At 37.8% G+C, this 23,432-nt stretch overlaps 1 protein-coding gene across 3 annotated transcripts in view; it reads right to left on the bottom strand.

Annotated features, from left to right (window-relative positions):
• The window catches only part of IL1RAP (interleukin 1 receptor accessory protein), a 142,757-nt gene that overhangs the window by 71,550 nt on the left and 47,775 nt on the right, over positions 1-23,432 (bottom strand). For all 3 annotated transcript variants that reach the window (XM_008009525.3, XM_008009522.3, XM_008009524.3), the window contains exon 2: positions 20,974-21,038. In XM_008009525.3, the coding sequence (XP_008007716.3) occupies positions 20,974-21,037 (64 nt within the window). In that variant the 5' untranslated portion in view covers position 21,038. The remainder of the gene's footprint in view (positions 1-20,973; positions 21,039-23,432) is intronic.

Genomic DNA, 23,432 nt, shown 5'->3' with positions numbered 1-23,432 from the left:
TTTCTTTACCCATTTGTTATTAAAGGAAGTCAAATGAGACAATTACAGCAAACTGGCTGAGGGGGTGGGGAGACGCAGTGAGACGAATGGCTTCTGATGTGGTCCTTCTGCTTTACAATTGTTAGAGCGGGGCACTGTGACTTATCAAGTTGAGAAAGACTGCATTGCCTGGCACGGCTCCTTCTTCATCCCCTAATGACCATCATCATCAAAGATAATACATGTGGCTGTAGAGAGGGAAGCCACTTTGTTACGGTTTGTAGGATGTAATCATCCACAGTCTTTATTGTTACTCTCTTCGGGGCCTCAAAGTATTTTAATAACCAGAAACCTCAATGAGTGACAACCCTCTATAGTATAGCACACTATCTATATATCCCTATGACACTCAGGACATTATTTCATGGGTTATAAATATTTGGATACTGGATTCTCTTTCCGGCTACTCAAAGGCTCCTTGTTAACAGGGCAATGGTCATGTTCATCTTCATAGACCCCCACTGTGTCTGAAAAAACCTAGAAGTTCTATAAACATATTGAGTAGACCTAAGAGACTATAGGAGATCCAGTGATGGACCTGGGAGCAAGATTTTTAAAATAACAGGAAAATTAAAGGTTAGCAAAGACAAGCCACAAATCAGCTATTCAATACAGAACTCATTTTTTGAATATATAGAGAACTCTTAAAAGTCAAAGAAAAATGTCAGCAACTTAATTAAAAAGGGCCAAAATATGTTAACAGACACTTCACCAAAGGAGATATACATACGACAAAATGGCCCAAATCATTAGTCATTATATAAATGTAAATTAAAAATCACACAAGATACTACTGCAAAACTATTAGAATGGTTAGCAGTTTAAAAAATGGAAAGTCCGGGCACGGTGGCTCACGCCTGTAATCCCAGCACTTTGGGAGGCTGAGGCGGGCGGATCACGAGGTCAGAGGATCGAGACCATCCTGGCTAACATGGTGAAACCCCGTCTCTACTAAAAATACAAAAAATTAGCCGGACGTGGTGGCGGGCGCCTGTAGTCCCAGCTACTCGGGAGGCTAAGGCAGGAGAATGGCGTGAACCCAGGAGGTGGAGGTTGCAGTGAGCCAAGATCACACCACTGCACTCCAGCCTGGGCCACAGAGCGAGACTCCGTCTCAAAAAAAAAAAAAAGAAAATGCGAGTGTTCATGAAATGTGCGGCAGCTGGACTCTCATTCATTGAGGACGGGAATACAGAATTGAGTATAGCTACTTTGGAAAACAGTTTGACAGCCTCTTACTAGGTTAAAACAGATACTTACCATATGACCTAGCAATATCAGTCCTAGGTAACAAAAACTTGTGTTGACAAAGCCTGTGTATAGATGTTTATAGCAGCCTTAATCATAATAAGCCAAAAAACTTGAAGCAATCAAATATCCCACAACTAATGAATGAATAAACAACGGTGGTATGTCCATACAATAGAATGTTACTCAGTAACAAGGAATGGACTTCTCATACGTACAACAATATGGATGTACCTCAAATGTGTTATGCTGAGTGAAAGAAGTCAGACCAGTACAATTCTATCTATCTGATATTCTGGAAAAGGCAGAATTATAGGAGTAGAAAACGATCAGTGGTTGCTAGTGACTGGGGGTGAGTGGGTTGCACAGTGGCAGCATGAGAGAAATTTAGGGGGATAATGGGACTTTCTGTACTTCAATTGTGATGGTTGTTACACATTTGTATGTATTTGTCAAAATTCATAGACTTCTTACACCAAAAAATTCAATTTGACTATATGCAAATAAGAGTGAATAAAAAGAAAAATAAATTTTAAAAGGTTCAGTTCCTGCCTCTTGTTTAAAGACTTGGCCTTACTTGTAACAACTGGGCAGAGGCAATTATTTAGTCATAGCCCCATTCTTCATTGCCGTTTCTCACCCATCTCCAAGTAGTCAAATCACACAAATTTTTCAATGCCGAAACTGGACATGACACCTCTGGATACAGATTGCTGCTCTCAGTTTGAAACCATTTGTCTCACTTTTAAACCCCCACAGCTGTTTCTCTGAACCTCTCTTATGATACTAACCACTCTGTACCTTGCATAACTGTTATCTGAGGCTAATTCACTGCTAGACTGTGAGCTCAAAGAGAGAGCTTTAGTCCTGCTCATCCAGCACAGTGCCCAGCACACAGTTTGGTGGATATTTGTTTCTAATGGGGTGGCATGAGTATTGTTTGCACTCACAGTAAAAACAGAGATCAGTAACTACATAGAGAGAAAAATCTATGCTTCTTCAGAACTCTCTGACATAAATACCTTGTTATCTCATACAAAATAATCTCATAGCTGATTTAAAGAATTAAGCGTTACCTATTTATTATATCCTTTCATTCATTCGCTGAGTATTTACTGAGCACCTAGTAAGTGCAAAGGCTTTGCTACACATTAAAGATACACAGGTAAATAAATCTGCCTGTTCTCATGAGCTTTCATTCTAGAGAAGGTCACAAACATTAATTAATTAAGTAGTTAAATAAATAATTACACAACTAACAACAATTGTTATTGGAGTGATTACCATGAAAAAGACATACAGGGTATAAAGTGGATATATTAACAGGGATCTTACTTAGCCCGAGAGGTCAGTGATTAGGGCGGGAGATGGGATGTTCCCTGAGAAATCGATTTTTGAGCTGAGCGCAGCAGAATGAAGATGTGAGGGGCAAAGCTGAGAGGACAGTGTGTGACGGAAGAACTAGGTGAGAAAGGGAACAGTACATGTGAAGTTCCCGAAGAATCTCAGAAAACTTCATTACCAGGGGCAAGAAAGACAGTGGAATATGAAGAAGTGAAGCAATAGGTAGGAACTTGAACATATAAGAGCATATAGGCTGCTGTAAGGAACTTAAATTTAATTCTAAGAATAATGGGACATATTCCAGGGTTTTCCACAGAGGAGATACCTGATTTAATTTACCATTTGAAATAGGTAACACTGGTTGCTGTGTGAAGAATGGACTGTAGAGAGTAAAAGTAAAGGAGAAACAGCTAATTATGAAGCAACTGCAGAAAATTTTAAGAATGTGCTGGGCCGGGTGGCTCAGCCTGTAATTCCAGCACTTTGGGAGGCCGAGGCGGGTGGATCACCTGAGGTCAGGAGTTTGAGACCAGCCTGACCAACATGGTGAAACCCCATCTTTACTAAAAATACAAAATTAGCCTGGGTAGTGGCATGCACGTGTAATCCCAGCTACTTAGGAGGCTGAGGCAGGAGAATTGCTTGAACCGGGGAGGCGGGGGTTGCAGTGAGCCAAGATCGCGCCACTGCACTTCAGCCTGGGCAAAAAGCGCGAAACTCTGTCTCAAACGAAAAAAAAAAAAGAAAAGTTCAAGAATGGGATGATGTGCCTTGGGCTAGGATGATACTTAAGATGGAGAGGTGCAGATAAGAGCTACATGGAAAATGAGCAAAGATAGATTGATCAAAAATGTAAAGAAATAGAAAGGCGACTTGGTTCAGAGGCTCTTGAATCTCAAACTATGGAATGCTAGCTTGTTAGAATCAAGAACTAAGCAAATTAACAGACGTGGAAACAGATTCTGAGAGGTTAAGTAGCTTGCCCAAATCACCCAGTAAATTAGCAACAGAACTGAACTGCAGCCTCAATATCTTTCATCCTCTTTATGTTATTCCTCATTTTTAATTTTTTTAGAACTTTGACCTCCACTTTGTGTTTCATTTTTAAAACACAGTATTGGTGCCATCCACGAGTCATGGTGAATAGCAGAGACCCTGAAACAGACATAGAACACATGAGACACAAAGGAGCGTGAAGAAAGGAACAGGGACTATTTGTTCTTTATCATATCCTAATGCCAATCAAATACCTGGCTCTTGGAAATACTTCAAACAATGGCTGTTGAATGAATAAAGTTTCTTTTCCCATATTCTTTGGCAAATATGTTGAAAAATACAATAGAAAAATAATACAAGTTTCAACGGATTTGGAGTCATCAAAACCAGGGAAGGTGGCAGAGAACCATAGGACCATAAACTCGTTGTCAAGCAACTGGTTTTGAAAAATATGCTATCTGCTTTTGAATTCTTAAACAATGGACATATAACTAAACATCTGGATTTTGTGAAAACTCTGCTGGGCAAGGGTTTGCTCACATTTGGAAATATGGATTCTTGTAGGCAAGCACCCAGCTTCGAATGTAAAAAGTCTCAATCCTAATTTCATAATACAGAGCACCAACTGGTGCCTACCTATCTGCCAAGTGTGTGGTTTCTAGGCTCATTTGACTGAGCTTCTGCTTCCTTATTTGCTTTTACTGTTTACAGAAAACTTCAGATTTGTTCTCTCACTGGATCTCCAAAACAGCTCTGTGGGGCACACAGGGCTGATATTATCAGCTTCATTTTACAGATAAGGACACTGAGAGTCATACGGAAGCCAGGATTTGACTTGAGTCCAGGTTTTTCTTCTCTGCATTATGTATTGTGAATTACCCAGGGCATGTTCTGATCCAGAACATTTTCTGAGCTCCCATAGCACTGAGATTTAGATCTGTTACACTAACAAAAAAGGAAACACTCGGATGCCCCTTTACTGAATCAGAGATTAAAGGGCTGAGTCCTCTGAAGACCTCTGAATTCACAATGACCTCTTCTGCTGCTTCTTTTCTAAAAATCACTTTATTGAGGTATGACTGACATACAAGAAGCTATATATATTTGATGTGCACAAAGTGATGAGTTTGGAGATACATACACGGCCAAGAAACCATCATCACAATCTATGCCATAAACATACACATAACCTCTAAAAGTTTCCTCCTGCCCTGTTTATGTATTCATATATTTATTATTTTAGTGATAGGAACACTCTATATAAGATTTAATTTCTTAGCAAATTTTTAAGTGTACAATACCGAATCATTAACCATAGGCACTAAGCCACACAGTAGATTTCTAGGACTTACCCTGCATAACTGATACTTTGCACCCTTTGATTAATACCTCTCCATTTTCCCCCCTTCTCAGCCTCTGGCAACCACCATTCTACTCCCTGCTTCTGTAAGTTTGACTATTTTAGACTCCTCATATAAACAGCATCATGTACTGTTTGTCCTTCTGTGCCTGGCTTATTTAACTTCGCATAATGTCCTCCAGGTCCATGCATATGGCAAGATTTCCTCCTTTCTTAGGGCTGACTGATATTCATTGTATGATATAATGCATTCTCTTTATCCATTCTGGAAAAACACTATGGAAGTTTTGCCAAATAATTAAATATGAGAGTAGCATTTCATCCAGCAGTCCCACTTCTAGATAGATATTCATTGGAGTTGAAATCAGTTGAATATGAGAGTTGAAAATGAGATCCACAAGAGCTGAAATCAGCTGAACATGAGATATTCACAGGAGATATTCTCAGTTGAATACGAGAGTGCAAATACCTCAAATAGGTATATATTTCAAAATACTTCAAAAAGACATTTACAATGGCACAGTTACTTTGGAACATAATTGGCAGTTCTTCAAAATGTTAAGTGTAGAGTTACCATGACCCAGTAATTCAACTTACAGCTATATACCCAAGAAAAATGGAAACATACATACACACAAAAACTTGTACACATATGTCCATAGCAGCATTATTCATGATAGTCAAAATTTGGAAACCACACACAGGTGCATCAGGGATGAATAATATTCATCAATTATGATTCAATGATGAATATTATTCATCACTAAAAAATGACGTAGTGATACATGCTATATCATAGCTATACCTTGAAAACATTGCATTAAGTGAAAACTAAATCAACCACAAAATGCCACATGTAATATCATCCACTTATATGAAATATCCAGAAGAGGCAAACCTGTAGAGACAGGAAGTAGACTACTGGTTGCCTAGGGCCTGGGGTGGGGAGAACAGGTTGTGGATTGGCTGCTAATCCTCAGGGCTTCCTTTTGGGGTGATGAAATGTTCTAAAATTACATTGTCGTGATGGCTGCATGACTAATGTGTCTGGTTTTATTGCTTGCAATACAAGGAATCTTTAGAAAAAATATAAAATATATACAAATGTCCTTGGTAATGAAAAGGTAGGGATCCCTTGGATCTGCCAGGAAAAAGAATAACGGACTTGGGAACAGAGGACAAAACCTTGAGTCCTGGTTCTTCTGCTTCCTATATGCAAAACTACATCTAAACCACCTAATCTCTCTGGGCCTCTATTTCCTTATTTGTTTAGTGAGAATAATAATATATTTTACAATGCTATTCTAAGATCAAATAATATAAGCATTTTAATACTGTAAATACTGTATGATATCATTTATCCCTGTAATGGTTACTGAATGTAATGGTAATGTGAACTGTATCTGACACACAGTGTAAGCCCAATACGACATATGTTTATTGCATAGAGAAATGAAGAAACACTGATGGTTGAAGGAAGAAGTACTCATTTGTTTAACACACGCATAACCATGCCTACAGATACTGAAATGTTGACAACTAGCTTAGTATACTCTGTAGTACTGAGCTCTTAAAAACAAAACCAAACACAAACAAAACAGAAAGCTGCCTGTAAAGAGAAATGTTTAATGAGTAGATAAAGTTGGTAAGAATCAGGGTGTATATAGATAGGTTTTGGGCTAAGTATCTAATACGGTTTGGCTGTGTCCCCACGCAAATATCATCTTGAATTGTAGCTCCCATATTCCCCCCATATCATGGGAGGGACCTAGTGGGAGTTAATTGAATCACGGGAGTGGGGTTTTCCCGTGCTGTTGTCATGATACTGAGTAAGTCTCACGCGATCTGATGGTTTTATAAAGGGCAGATCCCCCTGCACACCCTCTCTGGCCTGCTGCCATGTAGGACATGCCTGTGCTCCTCCTCTTCTACCTTCCTCCATGATTTTGAGGCCTCCTCAGCCACGTGGAACTGTAAGTCCATTAAACCTCTTTTTCTTTATAAATTACCCAGTCTCTGGTATGTCTTTATTAGCAACTTGGGAACAGACTGATATAGTATCCAACATTAGCAGACTGATGGAGGAAAGTGGGGAGTCGCTAATTTCAAATTCCAAGTATTTGGGTAGCTAATGCTTAATTTCTTGACATGACATACTAACAAATACACAAACATGAGCCATGGTTATAATGCAGGAAAATCTACGGTAATATCTATTTTCCCTCACAAAGCTTCTAATTTAGTAGTCTACCGAGGTCATTTCATAAATATTAAAATTATCTCTGTGCTAGAGAAGTTATTAACATACCAATTTACAGGTAGAAACAAAGGGCCAAGGCTTAAAGTATCATACCTGTCACAATTGCCTCTCGCTTGCCATCCCGAGGAATACAACAGTTCAGATCTATATACTTTCCTACTTCTAAAAATTAAGTTACCCTTTACTTCCAATTATAAATTTAATGAGATTGAAATACAGACAATAAGTAATTTTATTTTCAAATTATTTTCCATTTCAACTTCCATTTTAGATACAGGGGTACATACACAGGTTAGTAACATGGGAATTTTGCATAATGCTGAAGTTTGGGGTATAGACACCCGATAGGTAGTTTTTCAACCTATGTCTTTCTCCCACCTCCCTCTGGTAGTTCTCTGCAGAGTCTACTGTTCCTATGTTAATGCCCATGTGTGCCCAATGTTTAGCTCCCTTTGCAGCAACATTGATGCAGTTGGAGGCCATAATCCTAAATGAATTATGTAGTAACAGAAAATAGTTATTTTAAAAGGGGCAGAAATAAACCCAAACGTAATTCCACTTTTCAAAGATAATCACTGTTAAAAGTTGAGTGGAGGCTGGACATGGTGGCTCACACCTGTAATCCCAGTACTCTGGTAGACCAAAGCAAGAGGATCACTCAGGAGGATCTCCTGAGGCCAGGAGTTCAAGACCAACCAGGGCAACATAGCGAGATCCCATCTGCACCAAAAAAAAAATTAAAAAATTAGCTGAGCCTGGTGACATGCCCCTGTAGTTACTGCTACTTGGAAGGCTGAGGCAAGAGAATCCCTTGAGCACAGGAATTTGAGGCTGCAGTGAGCACTCTAGCTTAGGTGACAGTGCAAGAGCCTGTCAACAAACAAACAAACAAACAAAACAAAACAAAACAAAAACAAGGCGTGCCAAAAAGATTTTCCATCTGCTTCCACATGCATGACCAGATTGGCGTGCTGGTAAACAGCCAGGGAGTGATCATGAGGAAGCTAATTTCTAGCATCAGTTTACCAATTTCCATGGGGTAAATACTCTTACCAAAGCCAATTTCAAACGACTAATTTGACAAATGGCTCAAAAGTTTCCTAAAAATTTAATAATTGGTTCTTACAAGCCCATACCACCTAGCTCCAACAAACAACTGCCACAACTGGTAAAAGTTTCACACTAGTTCTGCTATATGATACGTGTTTTTAAACAGAAACAGCTATCATAAATGAGTCCATCATATGCCATTGTATTGATACATATATATTGATTTACGCTCCTTGATCATGAATATTTATATTGTTTCCAAAGTTACTTATTTTAATAATCCTATGAAAAATATAGTTTTTGAGTATGTCTTGGTGCATTTCTCTGATTATTTTCTTAGAATATAGGGTGTATGGTTCATTACAAGATTAAAGGGAGGTATTTTGGCGGTATCTTTGAAACAAATAGCCAATGTCCCTTCCACAAAGCCTATCCCAGGTGAGTTCTCAGCCACCGTGTGTGAGAGACCAGCATACCTGGTCATTAGATCACCATATCCTGACCAATGCTAGGCTGGATTGTTCTTTAATCTCTCCCAGGCTGATGAGTGAAAAAAAAAAATGGCATCTCATGTTGGTTTAATTTGAATCTATTTTCTCACTCATGAACTTGAGCTCCTTTTTAGATTGATCAATTTTTGTTGATCTGTTTTTGACTGCCTGAACTGCTAGTTTCAAATCTTTGCTAATTTTCCATTAAAATGTGTGTGTGTGTGTGTGTGTGTGTGTGTGTGTGTATAATAGCTCCTTGTATTCTGATGATATGAACCCTTTGCCATATACTTTTGTTTTCCCAATTTTTCATTTGTCCTTTAACTTACAATATTTTGTGCTATACTAATTTTTAAAATCTTTATGTAGTCAATTATGTCAAACTTTCTTTGCTGATGCCTACCTTTGACGACATATCTACAAATGTCTCCATCCCAATATTATAATAAACGTTTGCATATTTTTTTTTCTAGGGTTTAATTTATTTTTTACAGGAAGGAGAACATCACACACTGGGTCCTATTGTGGGGAGGGGGCAGGGGGAAGGGATAGCATTAGGAGATATGCCTAATGTAAATGACGAGTTAATAGGTGCAGCACACCAACATGGCACATGTATACATATGTAACAAACCTGCACATTGTGCACATGTACCCTAGAACTTAAAGTATAATAAAAAAATTTAAATATTTAATTCAATTGCGATTTGTTTTGAGGTGAAGTACAAGGTAGGAATTTAACTATTTTTTTTCTAAAAATTATCCAAATGTCCTAGCATTTAAATATATCTTCTTCCTCTGACTCTGGATGTTACCCTGGGCAGCCGCCAGCTGCAGAGCTGGCTTCTTTTCTTTTCTGGATTCCTGTTTTCACTTCAATTTTGGCCTCTAAGGATTTCTTACCAACTCAGCAATTCATTTTAAATGACATTTATTTTTAAATGCAGCATTTCTAGCTGCTTTACAGCAAAAGGGGTGTTTAGAGGACCTTGTCCGCCATACTGGGAAAAACAGAAATCTTTTCCAATCTTATTCCTACATAGCAGCTCGCATGATCATTTAATACCTTAGCTGGATAATGTAAAGGCCCTGCCCAAATCCTTTCAATGGCTTTTTATTGTAGTTAATGTACCAACACTCTTAGTATGTGCTGCACCCTGCCTACCTCTTCCTCTTCACCCCATGTTCCTTTCCCCATAGTTCTCAAAGCTCCTGCAACCCAGGGCCTACATCTCATGCCACTGCCTTTGAAGGTGGCTCTTTCTCATCCCTCAGTTCTCAATTAAATAGCATATTCTTTAATAGATCTTCCTTCACTATGGGGTAAGGAAAGGAATATCCCATTACTTTCTGTCAATATCATGCCTTGTTTATAACTATAGAGAACTTCTTATAAAAATGTGTTTACTTACTTATGTTCTTCAAGTAAGAAAATACTTGAAGCCATCCCCAAGACTGTGAATTCCATGAGGGCAAAGATAATTTTTGTTTTGGTTACCAGTATAGGCAAGCACAGTGTCTAGCACATACTCACACACTATAGACGAATGAATGAATACATGTACAATGTCTTCATCTTTACCTACCCTATACACAAGGGGCTGCACATAACAGGTGTCCAGGAGACATAAGCTGAACTGGGTTTCACATCTAATCATGAAGGACCAACCTCCCTAAATGTGGAGGTCATACAGAACCTTGACCTGTTTCTATTAAATCACAAAGGTACATATTGAAAATAGGAGGGCAATACTTATGATCCTTTTATGACAAAAATATTCCATGCTTTGAAATGAATAATCAGCCTGTTTAAAAAAAACCAAAACCTCATTTCCCTAGGACTGAAGAGGATGTATTAAATCTGCTGGGATTTCAATTCTGGAGAGTTTGCAGTAAATGAAATAGCTTACCTGTGTATGAATATGGATTGGTTAAAATGCCCCCAGCCCATACTTTTGTGTAGTTGCTGAGCCCAAGTGACAGTTATTCTAGCTGTTTTGTTGCCATACACACAAAAAAGTGATCGTTTCCGAGAAAGATAAAACATTCCAGCTCCACCAGAAATAAAATAGAACTTGGAGTGAAACCACAATCAAATTTCACAGTTCACATCCAATCACTGCCAAAGACTAGCAGAAAAGAACTGGCATTTGTAAACTGAAAAGAATTTTCTAGAACTCTACACTGCTGGGTACCCCAAAAAAAAATCTCTGAGCCACATGTAAACATCCTTGACTGAGTCCCTTAACACCTAAGGGGAGGAATAGAGCCTGCAGTGAGTCATTGGAAAAGGAGCAAAAGCTAGCAAGTTAGAGTTAGTATCTCTGAGTTAGCCACAGGGGAAGCCACATGAATAATGCCAAAGCAACCTTGCAGAATACTAAAGTTAACAGCTTCCCACTGCACTGAAACCCACTGCATCTGTACCAAGCCACCTTTCCTTCATCCATCTGCAGTCTTATTCCTGTATAGAACTGCTTTCCTTTGAGAAAATTTTTATAAACTTGGAAAGATGTGTATTATCTAAATATACACAGTTAAAATGTAATGTATATGTTTGAGGAAGACTGGAACAAATCGTCTTGAAATTCTATTTGCAACATGAAAAAAACACATATTAGATTCTGTTTTGGTAACTGGTTAAACGTTTCTTTTCAAATATGTGTGTTCCACATCATCAATTAAAGCATGTTATATTTTAAATGACACTGCATCTTAAAGTCAAACAGCAATATAAATTTTACCACTCACTTCTATAGTGATATGAGGTAAGTTAATTCAATTTTTTGAATTTGGAGTCCCTCACTTACAATGATAGAAGAAAACACACATTTCTGAATTATGAGGCTTTTCAGAAATGAATATAATATTATATGAATACAATCCTTGATTCAAAGAATGTTACTTTCCTCACCTACCTTCCTTTCTATTACATACCTACCCACCACTATATAGTAATTACCATTTTACAGAGAATTAAAATAGATTTAAAGCCATGTTTAGCCTAATATGGTCTTCTTTTAGTGATTAAAAACCCCATACTGTAAAATGCTTCATGGCTATTATTGTAGTCATCAATTATTACTGCATTATAAATGAGAGGAAGAACCCTTTTTAAGAACAGGATATTTAGAGTAATAAAGGTGAGAGAGCTAAAAGTTTGCCTTAATAAAGCGAACAGGAAAAAAGACACTGTCCTCACTTTCTTTTTTTTTTTGAGGGGGGGGTGGATTTTTTAAAATTATACTTTATGTATACATATGTCCTCACTTTCTTCCTGAAATTCCTCTTAGCATTTCACTAAGAATACCGCACGCAGCGGGAGGGAGGAAGTCCTCCAACACTTCCGATTCCTAATTACTCCATTCACAATTTCCATGATTTCAATCAACCTCCAAGTAAAGCTACACCCTCCTCTTAGACCTGAATATAGATTCGTTGGGTTTCTACTGTGCCTCAAGAAACACACTGCTACTAGCAAAAACATTTCACAGCTCAGTGTCAATTGCAAACAGCAGCAGATTGTTTCTGCCTTAGAACTAACAAACTTGCAAAAAGGGATCCAGAGTCTTACACTTTGGCCTGCCATCTCTTCTTCCTTCACTATCCTGAAGAGCATGCAAAGCTTTAAGTCTCCACCATCTCTGCTGTACACTTCTTTTCAGAACAAAAGTACCCTGATTAACAAAGCATCATCCCTGGAGATGCTGACCACTCTCACGGCTGTAGGGGCACTAGATGTAAGGAAACTTCTGGAATATTTAAGGTTTCTATTTTCTCTCACCATTTTAATACACTAGAAAGGAGGGAAAGAGTAAGACTGTAAAACAAACAAAAAACCTAGAAAAAAATTAACTGTTCAAAAAGGAAACCATTCAATGCAAAGCTCAGAAAAAAAGGGGGTAGTATTTAAATGTGGTATTAAAAATGGTTTAGTCTCTTCGGTAATCTGAAAAAGTATATAACTGAGTTTGTATCAAATCCAGGAACTCCGTCTAGGAATACTTTCTCTATCCCTATTTTTCTCTTTGCATTTTATGCTTCTCTCTCTCTTTTCCCTACTATCCCTCTTTTTTTAAAAAGGGTCTTCTCTGTCTTCCTCTCTGCCCCATTATTCCTCTTTTCTATCCTTCTTCTCTTTTTTCTTATTTTCCTTTACCTTGAGTGGACACCAGAAAATGATGAAAAGACATGCAGACTCAAGCTGTGAATGTCAAAATATCTATCATATAAGAAATTCAGTTTCCTCTAGATGACCAGTTAAATTTAAAAATTCAAAAAACATTGAAAATATAAGAGTAAAATTAATGTTTTCTCTCTCAAAATCAAATATCAGTCCATTAAGCAATTTTGGGACACTCTGAAGCCCCAAAGGATCTAGAGAAGAACAGAACATTCAGGTTAACTCAGGTGCAGCAATTTAATGCTAGTAGGTTTTTGCATCTGGTCATCAGATAAGTCTGTGGCAAACAATGAACGACTTCTCCCCCTTGAAAAAAAAGGGCAAACAAAACTACAGTAAATAATAATTAATAATGGTTGGCATCCACTTGGGAACAATAATTTGTATATCTGTTTGCCTTAAAGCAGGTGTGTCCAATCTTTTGGCTCTCCTGTGCCACTTTGGAAGAAGAAGAATTGTCTTGGGCCACACATAAAATAAGCTAACACTAACAATAACTGATGATCTAAAAAAGAAAATCACAAAATGTCTACAATGTTTCAAGAAAGTTTCAAAATTTGTGTTGGGCCATATTCAAAGCTGTTTTGGGCTTCGTGTGGCCTGTGGGCCACGGGTTGGACAAGCTTGCTTGAAAGTGATAACAGAGTGAATCTAAAGTGTTCTCACTCCAAAAATGGTAACTATGTTAGGTAATACATACGTTAATTAGCTAGATTTAGTCATTCCACAATGTATAGATACTTCAAAATATCATTTTACATATGATAAATACAGTTTAATCTCTCATCTAGTAATAATAATAAAGATCTATACTTCAACTATAGTTGTAGGTTTTTTTGAGAAAGAGACAGGGTCTTGTTCTGTCGCTCAGGCTGGAGTGCAGTGGTGTGATCACAGCTCATTTTAGCCTTTACCGGCCAGTCTCAAGTGACCCTCCCACCTCAGCCTCCTAAGTAGCTGGGACTACAGGTGTGCATCACCATACTCAACTATTTTTCTTAATTTTTTTTTTTTTTGTGGAGTCAGGGTCTTATTATTTTGTGCAAGCTGGTCTCAAACTCCTGGCCTCAAGCAATCTCCCCACCTCAGTCTCCTAAAGTACTGGGATTATACGCTTGAGCCAAAGTGCCTGGACCACGGTTATACTTCTTATGTAAGTGTAAGTAATTAGGAAAAAATAAAACCCAGCGTAATAAATTAATAAAAAGCAATATTTAATAGAAAAAAATCACACATATAAAAAATCATGATAGATGTGCTTGTTTTCTTTTTCTTTCCTCTTGAGTATCGACACTTATACAGTAAGTCCTGGAGAAGGTTCCACCGAGGAAACATAATTGGCAAATAGACTCAATTGGTCAGTCTTGCTAGCACTGGCTGGCAAGTTCAAATCTCAAAGGGACCATAACACTTTCTTATATAAGTGAAGGGGGAAATGCAAACATCAGTATCTTGATGTACGTATCAAAATGAACACTCCTATAAACCTTAAAGAGCACTTTAAAAAATGCAAAAGTAGCCTGTAATCCCAGCACTTTGGGAGGCTGAGGAGGGCAGATCACCTGATGTCAGAAGTTCGAGACCAGCCTGACCAACATGGCGAAACCCCATCTCTACAAAAAAATACAGAATTAGTCAGGCATCATGGCACATGCCTGTAATCCCAGGTACTCAGGAGGCTGAAGCAGGAGAATCGCTTGAATCCGGGAGGTGGAGGTTGAGGTGAGCCGAGATCGCACCACTGCACTCCTGCCTGGCAATAAGAGCGAAACGCCATCTCAAAAAATAAATAAATAAATAAATAAATAAATATGAAAGTATCTCAGAAGCAAAAAAAAAAAAAAAAGGGCTGATGGATAAGAGCCTTAAACTACTATTTCAGACGCTACAAACACTGTAGAAAAGTGATATTTATTTCCCAGTACTGTACAGCTATCCCAAGCATTTTGGTTCCTGTGGTAGAAGGAGAAATGAATGTCGTAAAAAAACAACAGAATATGGTCTAGGTTGTTGAGGAAGTGATGATTTTATTTATTTTCTCTCATTGTCTTAGTTGTCTTGCATTTTCATTGTTCCTACTGTCTCTAAAACACAGAAAGGCAAAGCCAGGCAATTTTGTACATCAGCTTTTATGTTTGGATAGCAGGTACTTGAAGGTGACTGAAGTTCCTAAATTATTTGTTAAATATATCCATTTTCTCACTTTTCCTCAAAAATAAATGAGAGATGGCAGCACTCAGTGGATTTAAAACTACAGCAATCATTGTGTTGTTATCCTGGGTGGGTATATATTTTATTTTCTAAAAAGTTAATCAGTTAAACAGAAAAGAAACTTTTTAAATGGTGAAAGAAAAATGGGTAGAAACTGGTCTTGGCAGTGAGTCACTACTAAGGTGGCAACCTGGGCCCTAAAAATATGGTCGAAATGAATATTCAGGGTTGGGGAAGCGAGGGAAAGGATAGCAAAAACAAAGGTAACTCAAAAGGGTAGAATAAATTCCTGTAAAACAAACATTTTTACCTACAATGATATGCAGGAGCACCTGCAAAAATACTGGTATCCCTTAACTAACACAGCCATGCCAAGAAGAACCAGGTCATTTTTCTAAACTTAGAATTATCACTGTGATACAAGAAGCTGTGTATTTGCAAAGTCAGTATCAGGCCAATTATGTGGTGCTTAAATCTCTTTTCAATCAGGCTACAGTAAATCCACACTTGGGAAATATAAGTAACTAAAACATAAGTGTGTTCCAAACTACAAACACAGCTTAAAAAAAAAAAAAAAAGTGAAGAGATCTGCTTCCGAGAGGCATCATTTAAATGACAACAGGGTGAAATTCTGTAATTCCAATGACCTTTAGGACTAAGAATAAAATGAAACAGTATTCTTCATACATTTTCCAAATGTTTGGACTGAATTACATAGAAATGAAGAGTGTTCAGGATGACTAGCCATGGGCAACTGGGACAGGAAGCAATGTCACAAGTATATCTGAGTATGGAGTTTTTAAAGCAAGGATATTCAAATAAAATGAGGCCAGTGGGGCTGATAGCAAACTGAATTCTTACCACAAGTTGAAAGAACCATCACATAGAATTAAAAATATTGTATGTCTTTGCAAAAATAAGACAGAATTTAAAAAATAAAGGAAAAGAAACCTAGCCAACTATAACCAAAATACATTAAATGTGGACATTTTCTTTACCTAAAGTAATTCCCATCCTGCATACTTTGTTCCCAACCTGCCTTTCCAGCTTGACTTCTAAATGCCTTCACATTGTCTTCTGAGTTGCCCTGAACTATTTCATTCCCAAATAAGAGATGCATTTCTTCCTAGCAAGGAGCAATGATTAAGTCTTCCCCAATATCTCCTGACAGGATTGGTAACTTTCTCTGCTCTCACGGAATTCTATTTGGTAATTATTTTCTCTTCCTTCTCTCAAACTTTACTGTATTACTTTTAAAATAAGAAACTCCTCTTTCTAACCCTGGATTCGACGATATAAAATGTCAAACACATGATCTTTAGAATGAAGAGAAATCATTGTTAACACTGTTATTAGAAAGAATTCAAGTAGCTAATAGGAGGAGTATACCCTGTGTGTGTCCATGATGCATAATGTTCCTTCATAAAAAGCAAGAAACTGGAATTGATTGGGATCAGCTGCTATTGTTTGTTAATTGCTTGGTTGGTTGGCTTGGTTTATAAATAAGGATGCAGTGATAAAAAGTGATGAAATGACCTCTTTATTGTCATCAAACAAGTCACAGAGTAAAACAGAACTTAAATCTTAAATCTCTCAATTAGTCCTTTGTACTATTTATGTATTTTGCATTGTGTAATTCACTCCCAATAATTGGATAGGTGATTTCCATTCTCTACAAATTTTGTAAAAATATAATGGAAAAGGAATCAGAGGACCTTACTTCTAGTAGCAGAGCACAGTCCTAAAGAAAGGCAATGTAGTATGGGGGGGGGAAAAAAAAAAAGCACTGTGTCTGGAGTGAAGGCAGCCTAGCTCTACCAGGCATGCCATCATGAACACTTGAGCTACCTCTCTGGATCTTCATTTCTCAAACCATCAAACATGTAGAAGAGTCTCTAGCTCCTACCCCTACACCACGTTTCCTGTGAAGTTAATGATAACATATGTGAAATCTAGCCCTGCACCTGGCACACAGTCAACTGTTGACTTTGAAATAAAATCTTTTTCAAAGATCTGTGTGTGTGCCTACATTTTGGGGTGGCAGTGCACTCTCTTTTTCATGTGATTTGTGCAGCAAATAATTTTGATATGGTAATATTTTTAAAATTCACTATATTCTATACGGTGCTATTTTTATTATCTCCTCAACTTGGGATCACAGGTTCCAAAATTTATTTCTACTCCAAAGGCAGCTTTTAACAATTCTGCTTCCTGACACACTGCCAGTGAGGCACAGCAAGAGACATGTATTGAGCTGAAGTTTCCATTTCGAAGTCTTACAAACAGAACTTCTTCGAGTTTATTAGTGAAAATATTTAATACTATAATAAGCAAAAAAAGGAATATTGAGTTTGAATTTTCGATTACAATCATTTTCCTCCTGAAGAAAATGTTTCGGTGGTGTGAGGGGGCAGGGTAAGTGTGTAAGGATATGCCTTACCTGCAAAGCGTGGAAACCTACCACAGAGTAGTTCTTCAACAGTTTGCAAAACGATTACCTGTGATCCCTTAGATCTTAATCTTTTTTCTAAGTCATTTATATTCCAACAGACCCCAACTGGAGCATATTTAGTAAAAATAATATGGATGTCAGGAATCCAGAAACTCACTGAAGTCACAAGCATGCTAAGTATAGCTGTGTGACTTCCAAGTAATTTGATCCTAACTTGTCTTATCCAACAAAGGTAGTTACAACAGCTCTGACGACCCCACGGTTTGGGTGTGAGAATGACATTGAATATGTACAATGCAAACTGCTTTTTTAAGCAAAGGGAGCTTTATTATTATTAATATAACTAGCACATTATAATTATAGAATCGTTATTATAATTATCTAAGCTTTAATTCTTTAAAGGGAAATAAAGCTTTCTTGAATCATTTGCTTTTATCATCACCTAAGATGAAAATGTTGCTTCCCCATTCCTGAGGGGAGAAGGAGATCACAGTACTGCTACCAGAAAAATCATGATTGGAAGTCAGAATCATCTGACTTTAAGGTCAGTTCACTGCACGTGAAAACACATTGCATGGTGCTAAGTTCTTATGCTGTTAAGGTTTCTTTTTGATATTTGAGGATTCTCTTAAAAGGCCCACATGGAAGGACTTAGAACCAAATAAATGTCTTACTAATACGATATGCACGTAGATTGCTTTAGGGTTTTCAGAACATTTCTGCTTTGTTCCTCACATCAACCTGTGTTTCCATTGAGATGGGAACCTGAGCACAGGGAGAGCCTCATGAAAGACCAACGGATCTGTCAGCATCCACAGATGCCTTGTAAAAGGCAATACTTTCATGTGCAGAGAGGTTGGTTGATCCCTCAAGATGCGTAATGATTTCTTTCTTCCCCCACTAGCCCAGAGCCAGTTGCTCTTTTCGTTTTTGTCAACAACATGTCCTTTTTGTTCCTCTCCCTCCAACTAGGAAGTGGCATCACTGTCAGACACAATACACCTCTTCATAAGGAAGGCAAATGAGTATGTGCCAGATGGGCTGAGGGGATTACAACATGTTTCCTGCTCCCATGGTGACGTAATGTGGCTGGTATGAGAACTTATCTTATTCAAGAAGTTAGCTTCCCCTAGCAGAATTATGAGTCACAGTTCCTGGGTAGAAAGCTCTCTTACCAACAGCACTGGAGGTGGGGGCTGGGGACTCCTTGGATGGATTACAGTAAAGGTCGTTCAGAAAAGTAACATGGCCAGGACTGCTGGGAAGGCACCAGCACTCACTAGCTTCCGGAACCTCCTTCAGCAATGGTAACAAAGCCACCTCTCCCTCTTCCTTCAAGGTGAGGGAGGACATAAAACTACATGGTGAATTACTGGCATGAACCCAAACAGGCTCCATTATAAAACTGGATAGTTTGGGGGCAGGGGAAGTGATGTATAGGGACATGTATTCAACCATTTGACACCTATGTATTGAGCATCTGCTATGTGTCTATGTGTCAATGATTATTCTGAGTGTTTGGATAACAAACAAAAGTTCCTGAACAAGTTCCTGCCCTCAGGCGGCTTAAAATCCAAGACAGAGGGAGGGAAGGGGGAAGGAAAAGAGATGAGGAGAAAGGAAAGAAGGGAGGTAGAAAAGGAGGAAGGACAGGGAGTTGAGGGAGAAAAAGAAGAAGGAAAAGGAGGAGGAAATGAGAGGAAGAGGAAGAGGGAGGAGGAGGAGAGAAAAGAAAGAAGGTTAATATAATATCAGGGAATGTGAGTGTTATGAAGAAAACTAAAACAGGATAGAGGGAGAGAGAGTGACTGGTGGGGATTTTTAGTTAAGATAGGCAAAGAAGCTTCTGTGAGCAGACAGCATTCAAACATAGACTAAATCAAATAAGAACAAACTAAAATCAAGTATTATATTTAACATATTTGAAAATCAGGACATCAAGAAACTCACCTATCAAATGGGACACCTAACCAAGAAGGACGGATGCGGAACTAAACAGCCAGGGAGCTGTCTCCTAGTATATCCCTGCTGAATAACAGCCCCGGTTATCTACAGCCATTCTTCTGTGAAGCCCCAAAGGGCCAACAAGGTTAGAAGTTACCTCTAGTTTCAGCACTGAGCTGTACTCTGTCCTACTTATACCACTCCTTTAGTGCTATTTTTGGTTTCTAATACAATGTTTTATGTGGCATGGAAAAGCTGAAACGCACCCAGAAAAGATGATCAGGATGGTAGGAGGGCTTAAATCCATGTCATATGAAAAACAGTTGAAGGCATATATTGCAGAACACTGAGGTCTGGTTATGTGGTAGCTAACTTAACATTTCGGAAGCCCTCTCACAAAGAAAAGGAATTAAAGCAATGATATGGAAAGTATGGTTTATGGTGTTCAGGGGAATTTTACATCAAAAGCTTTATAAAATGAGGACCTCTAGGTTCCCTTCATTGCAATTAGAGAACCATTGCAGTAGGTTTTGGATTGTTTTGTTTCTTTCTTTCTTTCTTTCATTTTTTTGTTTCAGTCCTGCAGTTGAACCAAGTAAATATTTGGAAAGAGACAAATTTCAGTTTTAGATACTAAAATCAAAGAGACAAATTTCAGTTTTATGTACTAAAAACTTTCTAAGAATTTGATTAGTCCCAAAACATAGGCTGAAATTTAATGATTAATAATCAGAGGTAGAGAGTGATTTGGGCATAATTCTGGGAAAAAGAGGTGATCTGAAAAGATGGATTTCAAATAGCAAGTCTCTTCCATCTCTAATTTCATGTGATCCAGGCCCATGATGACTGAGTTTGGTTTTCAAACTCTACAAAGGTCTTAGCTGGTTCCTTTTATGAAGCAACATTCCGGGAAAGAATGAGTCTAAAGACAGATCCTTTTTTTTTTTTTCCTATATAGAAACAATATGACTAAAACTCATTATTTTATTTAACATCTCAATGGATTATTACCACTGATACCTTCTCCACCTCTGGCTCAAATTTGAAAAACAGATTGTGCTATTATCACTTCCATTTTTCCCCAATAGGACCTGAGGAAAGGGAAAAAAAAACAGTATTCTAGTTGGCTGAGTGTGAAGGTAATGAAAAATTCCTGTGTTTAAACACAGCGGCCCACTGCCTCCTATGTACTCTATCCCATGAAGACTAGAGACAGCAACGGTTCTTTCCATCACTGAAATTCTATTATTCTTCTGCTTTATGATTATTTGCTACTGTAGAAGACAATGGACATGAATACCGTTATGTTTATTTAAATTCATTCTCAGGAAGAGTGGACTCATTACCCTACACATGACTTGCATTTTAATACATTGTCAAAAGCCATTCACTTACCTGAGGCATCACTTTGCAGGATTCCGTAAAAGTAGAGACTCACTACACACCACAGAAGTGTCATCCTGTAAAGAGAAATACAAAGATAAGGGAAATCACTTATTACTTTCAAGTGCTTAAATAATAATAACTAGCACGCATGCATGCTGATTATAGACTAGAGACTATTCTAATAATTTATAATATTAACAAATTTCATTTTCAGAACCAACCAATAAGACAGGTTTTATTTTGTTTTTGTTTTTTTGTTGTTTGTTTTTCAATTCCCATATTGTATGCAGATAAAGAAATTTAATAGACAAGTTTAAATAACATAACCAAGATCCTTTGGCTAGAGACAAGTTTAAATAACATAAACATGATCCTTTTGCTGGAAAGTGGTAGAGCTATGATCAAACTCCAGCTGTCTGGTTCCACAACTCTCTCTTTTTCACTGAACTATAACTGCCTACTTAAAAAATATTCATCTGGATTTTTTGACCAGGACTCACATTTCTAGCAGATAAATTCAACTGTCTTACCCCTCTTTGCATTCCTTTTCTAGTTGGAATACTTTACAATCCAGGCACTTTTCCCTTTTAGTGACACGTAGACACATAGAAAGTCTAGAAATCCTGGATTCAGACTTTGTCTGCAATGTACCACACTCTGAATTTATATTAAGGAAAATATATAAATCTAATTCCCTGCTGTTCATGCTCCCCTCTTCTCACTGGAAGACAGAAATGATGGGGAAGGAGTCTACTTTCTATGATCTTTGGCCTTCCCATTGATAAGCAGCTGAAACAGCCAACTAGCATGAACCACACTCTTACATTTGGTTGTGTGATATTTAATGCCAAAGACCTGAAGATTTGACAGCTCTGTGAAGTCTTTCTTTTCCTACTACCCAAGACATATATGGTCACTGGTAAAACCTCTGTAAGTTACAAATACTGAAACCTGAAGACGATGCAGAAATTCCATGCTCAAGAACTCTGCTTTCTGTGTCGAAGGTAACAGCCATTATAAGAATGCTTGCAGAGGTCTTGGTAACTTGTCCAGATCATACTTCTAGTAAGTGACAAAGACGGGATTTATATCCACATCAGACTAACTACAAAGATTATTATCTCGAAGAGCCTATACCACAAGTTTCACAACCACAAGTATGCAGCAGCTTGAACAGATCCAAGAGGTATCTGATAAATAAGATGGCCACACAACGTCATTTAAAAAGGGCCAATTGTAAGAGCATTAAACTATAGCAAAACGTATAAACTACACAAGGAATCCAAGAGGTGTGGCCACCCTAAAGGACGATGCAAGCTTCCAACTCCCATCACCTCTATTGACCACACCTCTCCAAAAATCTCTGGTTCGTGCTTCCTTTTTTAGCCTGGTTGTACACAAATCACAGTAGAGCGCATCATATCACAAGCTATTGTTTCATCTGATAAATTAAATGATGTTTTCTTCCCAGTATCTCCTTCTTCCAACTCTTATGTTATGACCTTGGGGAAATCTTTTTCTCTCCATCAGTCTTTCATTTATTCAATAAAACATGTATTGAGCATTTTCTCCTTCTTTTCCGAATTTTTTAGTTTTTTGTGTGTGTGGTTACATAGTAGGTATATATGTGTGTGTGTGTGTATGTGTATGTGTATGTATATATATACGTATATACATATATATACATACACATACACATACACACACACACACACACATACACATACATATATGTGGACCAGATATGTTTTGATACAGGTAAGCAAGGTGAAATAAGCACATCATGGAAAATGGAATATTCATCCCCTCAAGGATTTATCCTTTGAGTTTCCAAGTTGCTATGATATAGCTACGAAGCCTCTGGTGAGAAAAATGTAGGATCTTCTCTAAAGGCACTTTTCCAAAATAAAGATGAACCCCAAGCAAGCCACTTTAGTATCATCAACTATGTATAGAACACACATCCCGAGACCCTCACGAGATAAAAAGACTTGCCAGACAGAAATTCTCTCATAGGCAGGGTCTAACAGAAACTTAAAATGTGCAAAAAAAAACCTCTGCAATACGAAGTAAAAAGTGATAAAAATAGAGAGGAACAGATAAGTGTTATTGAAGATTAGCAAAGGAAAGAGGTCACTCCAGCCAAGACAAGAAAAGAAGACGAAACACAAGAGGTGACATTTGAACTGGTTTGGATACTTAGACTTGAGGCAGAAGGAACATGTGAGAAAAAGAAACTTTTAGTGGAGAATAATGCTCAAAGGTAGTGAAGGCATAGAACACATATAGAAAATAGTATGAAAAGAACCGAGTTTCGCTCAAGCACAAGGTATTAGAAAAAGAACTACAGAAGATTTTGTTGGAAAGCAGACAGTGGTAGGATCACAATATGGCAGAGCCTTAAATAACAGGCTAAGGGCTTGGGATTTAACTTAAACAGCACATAGGGAGTCACTGAAGTTTTCTGA

Source organism: Chlorocebus sabaeus, chromosome 15 (genome assembly GCF_047675955.1).
Source record: "Chlorocebus sabaeus isolate Y175 chromosome 15, mChlSab1.0.hap1, whole genome shotgun sequence".
Lineage (NCBI taxonomy): Eukaryota > Metazoa > Chordata > Mammalia > Primates > Cercopithecidae > Chlorocebus > Chlorocebus sabaeus.
This window is presented reverse-complemented; position numbering and strand designations above follow the sequence as displayed.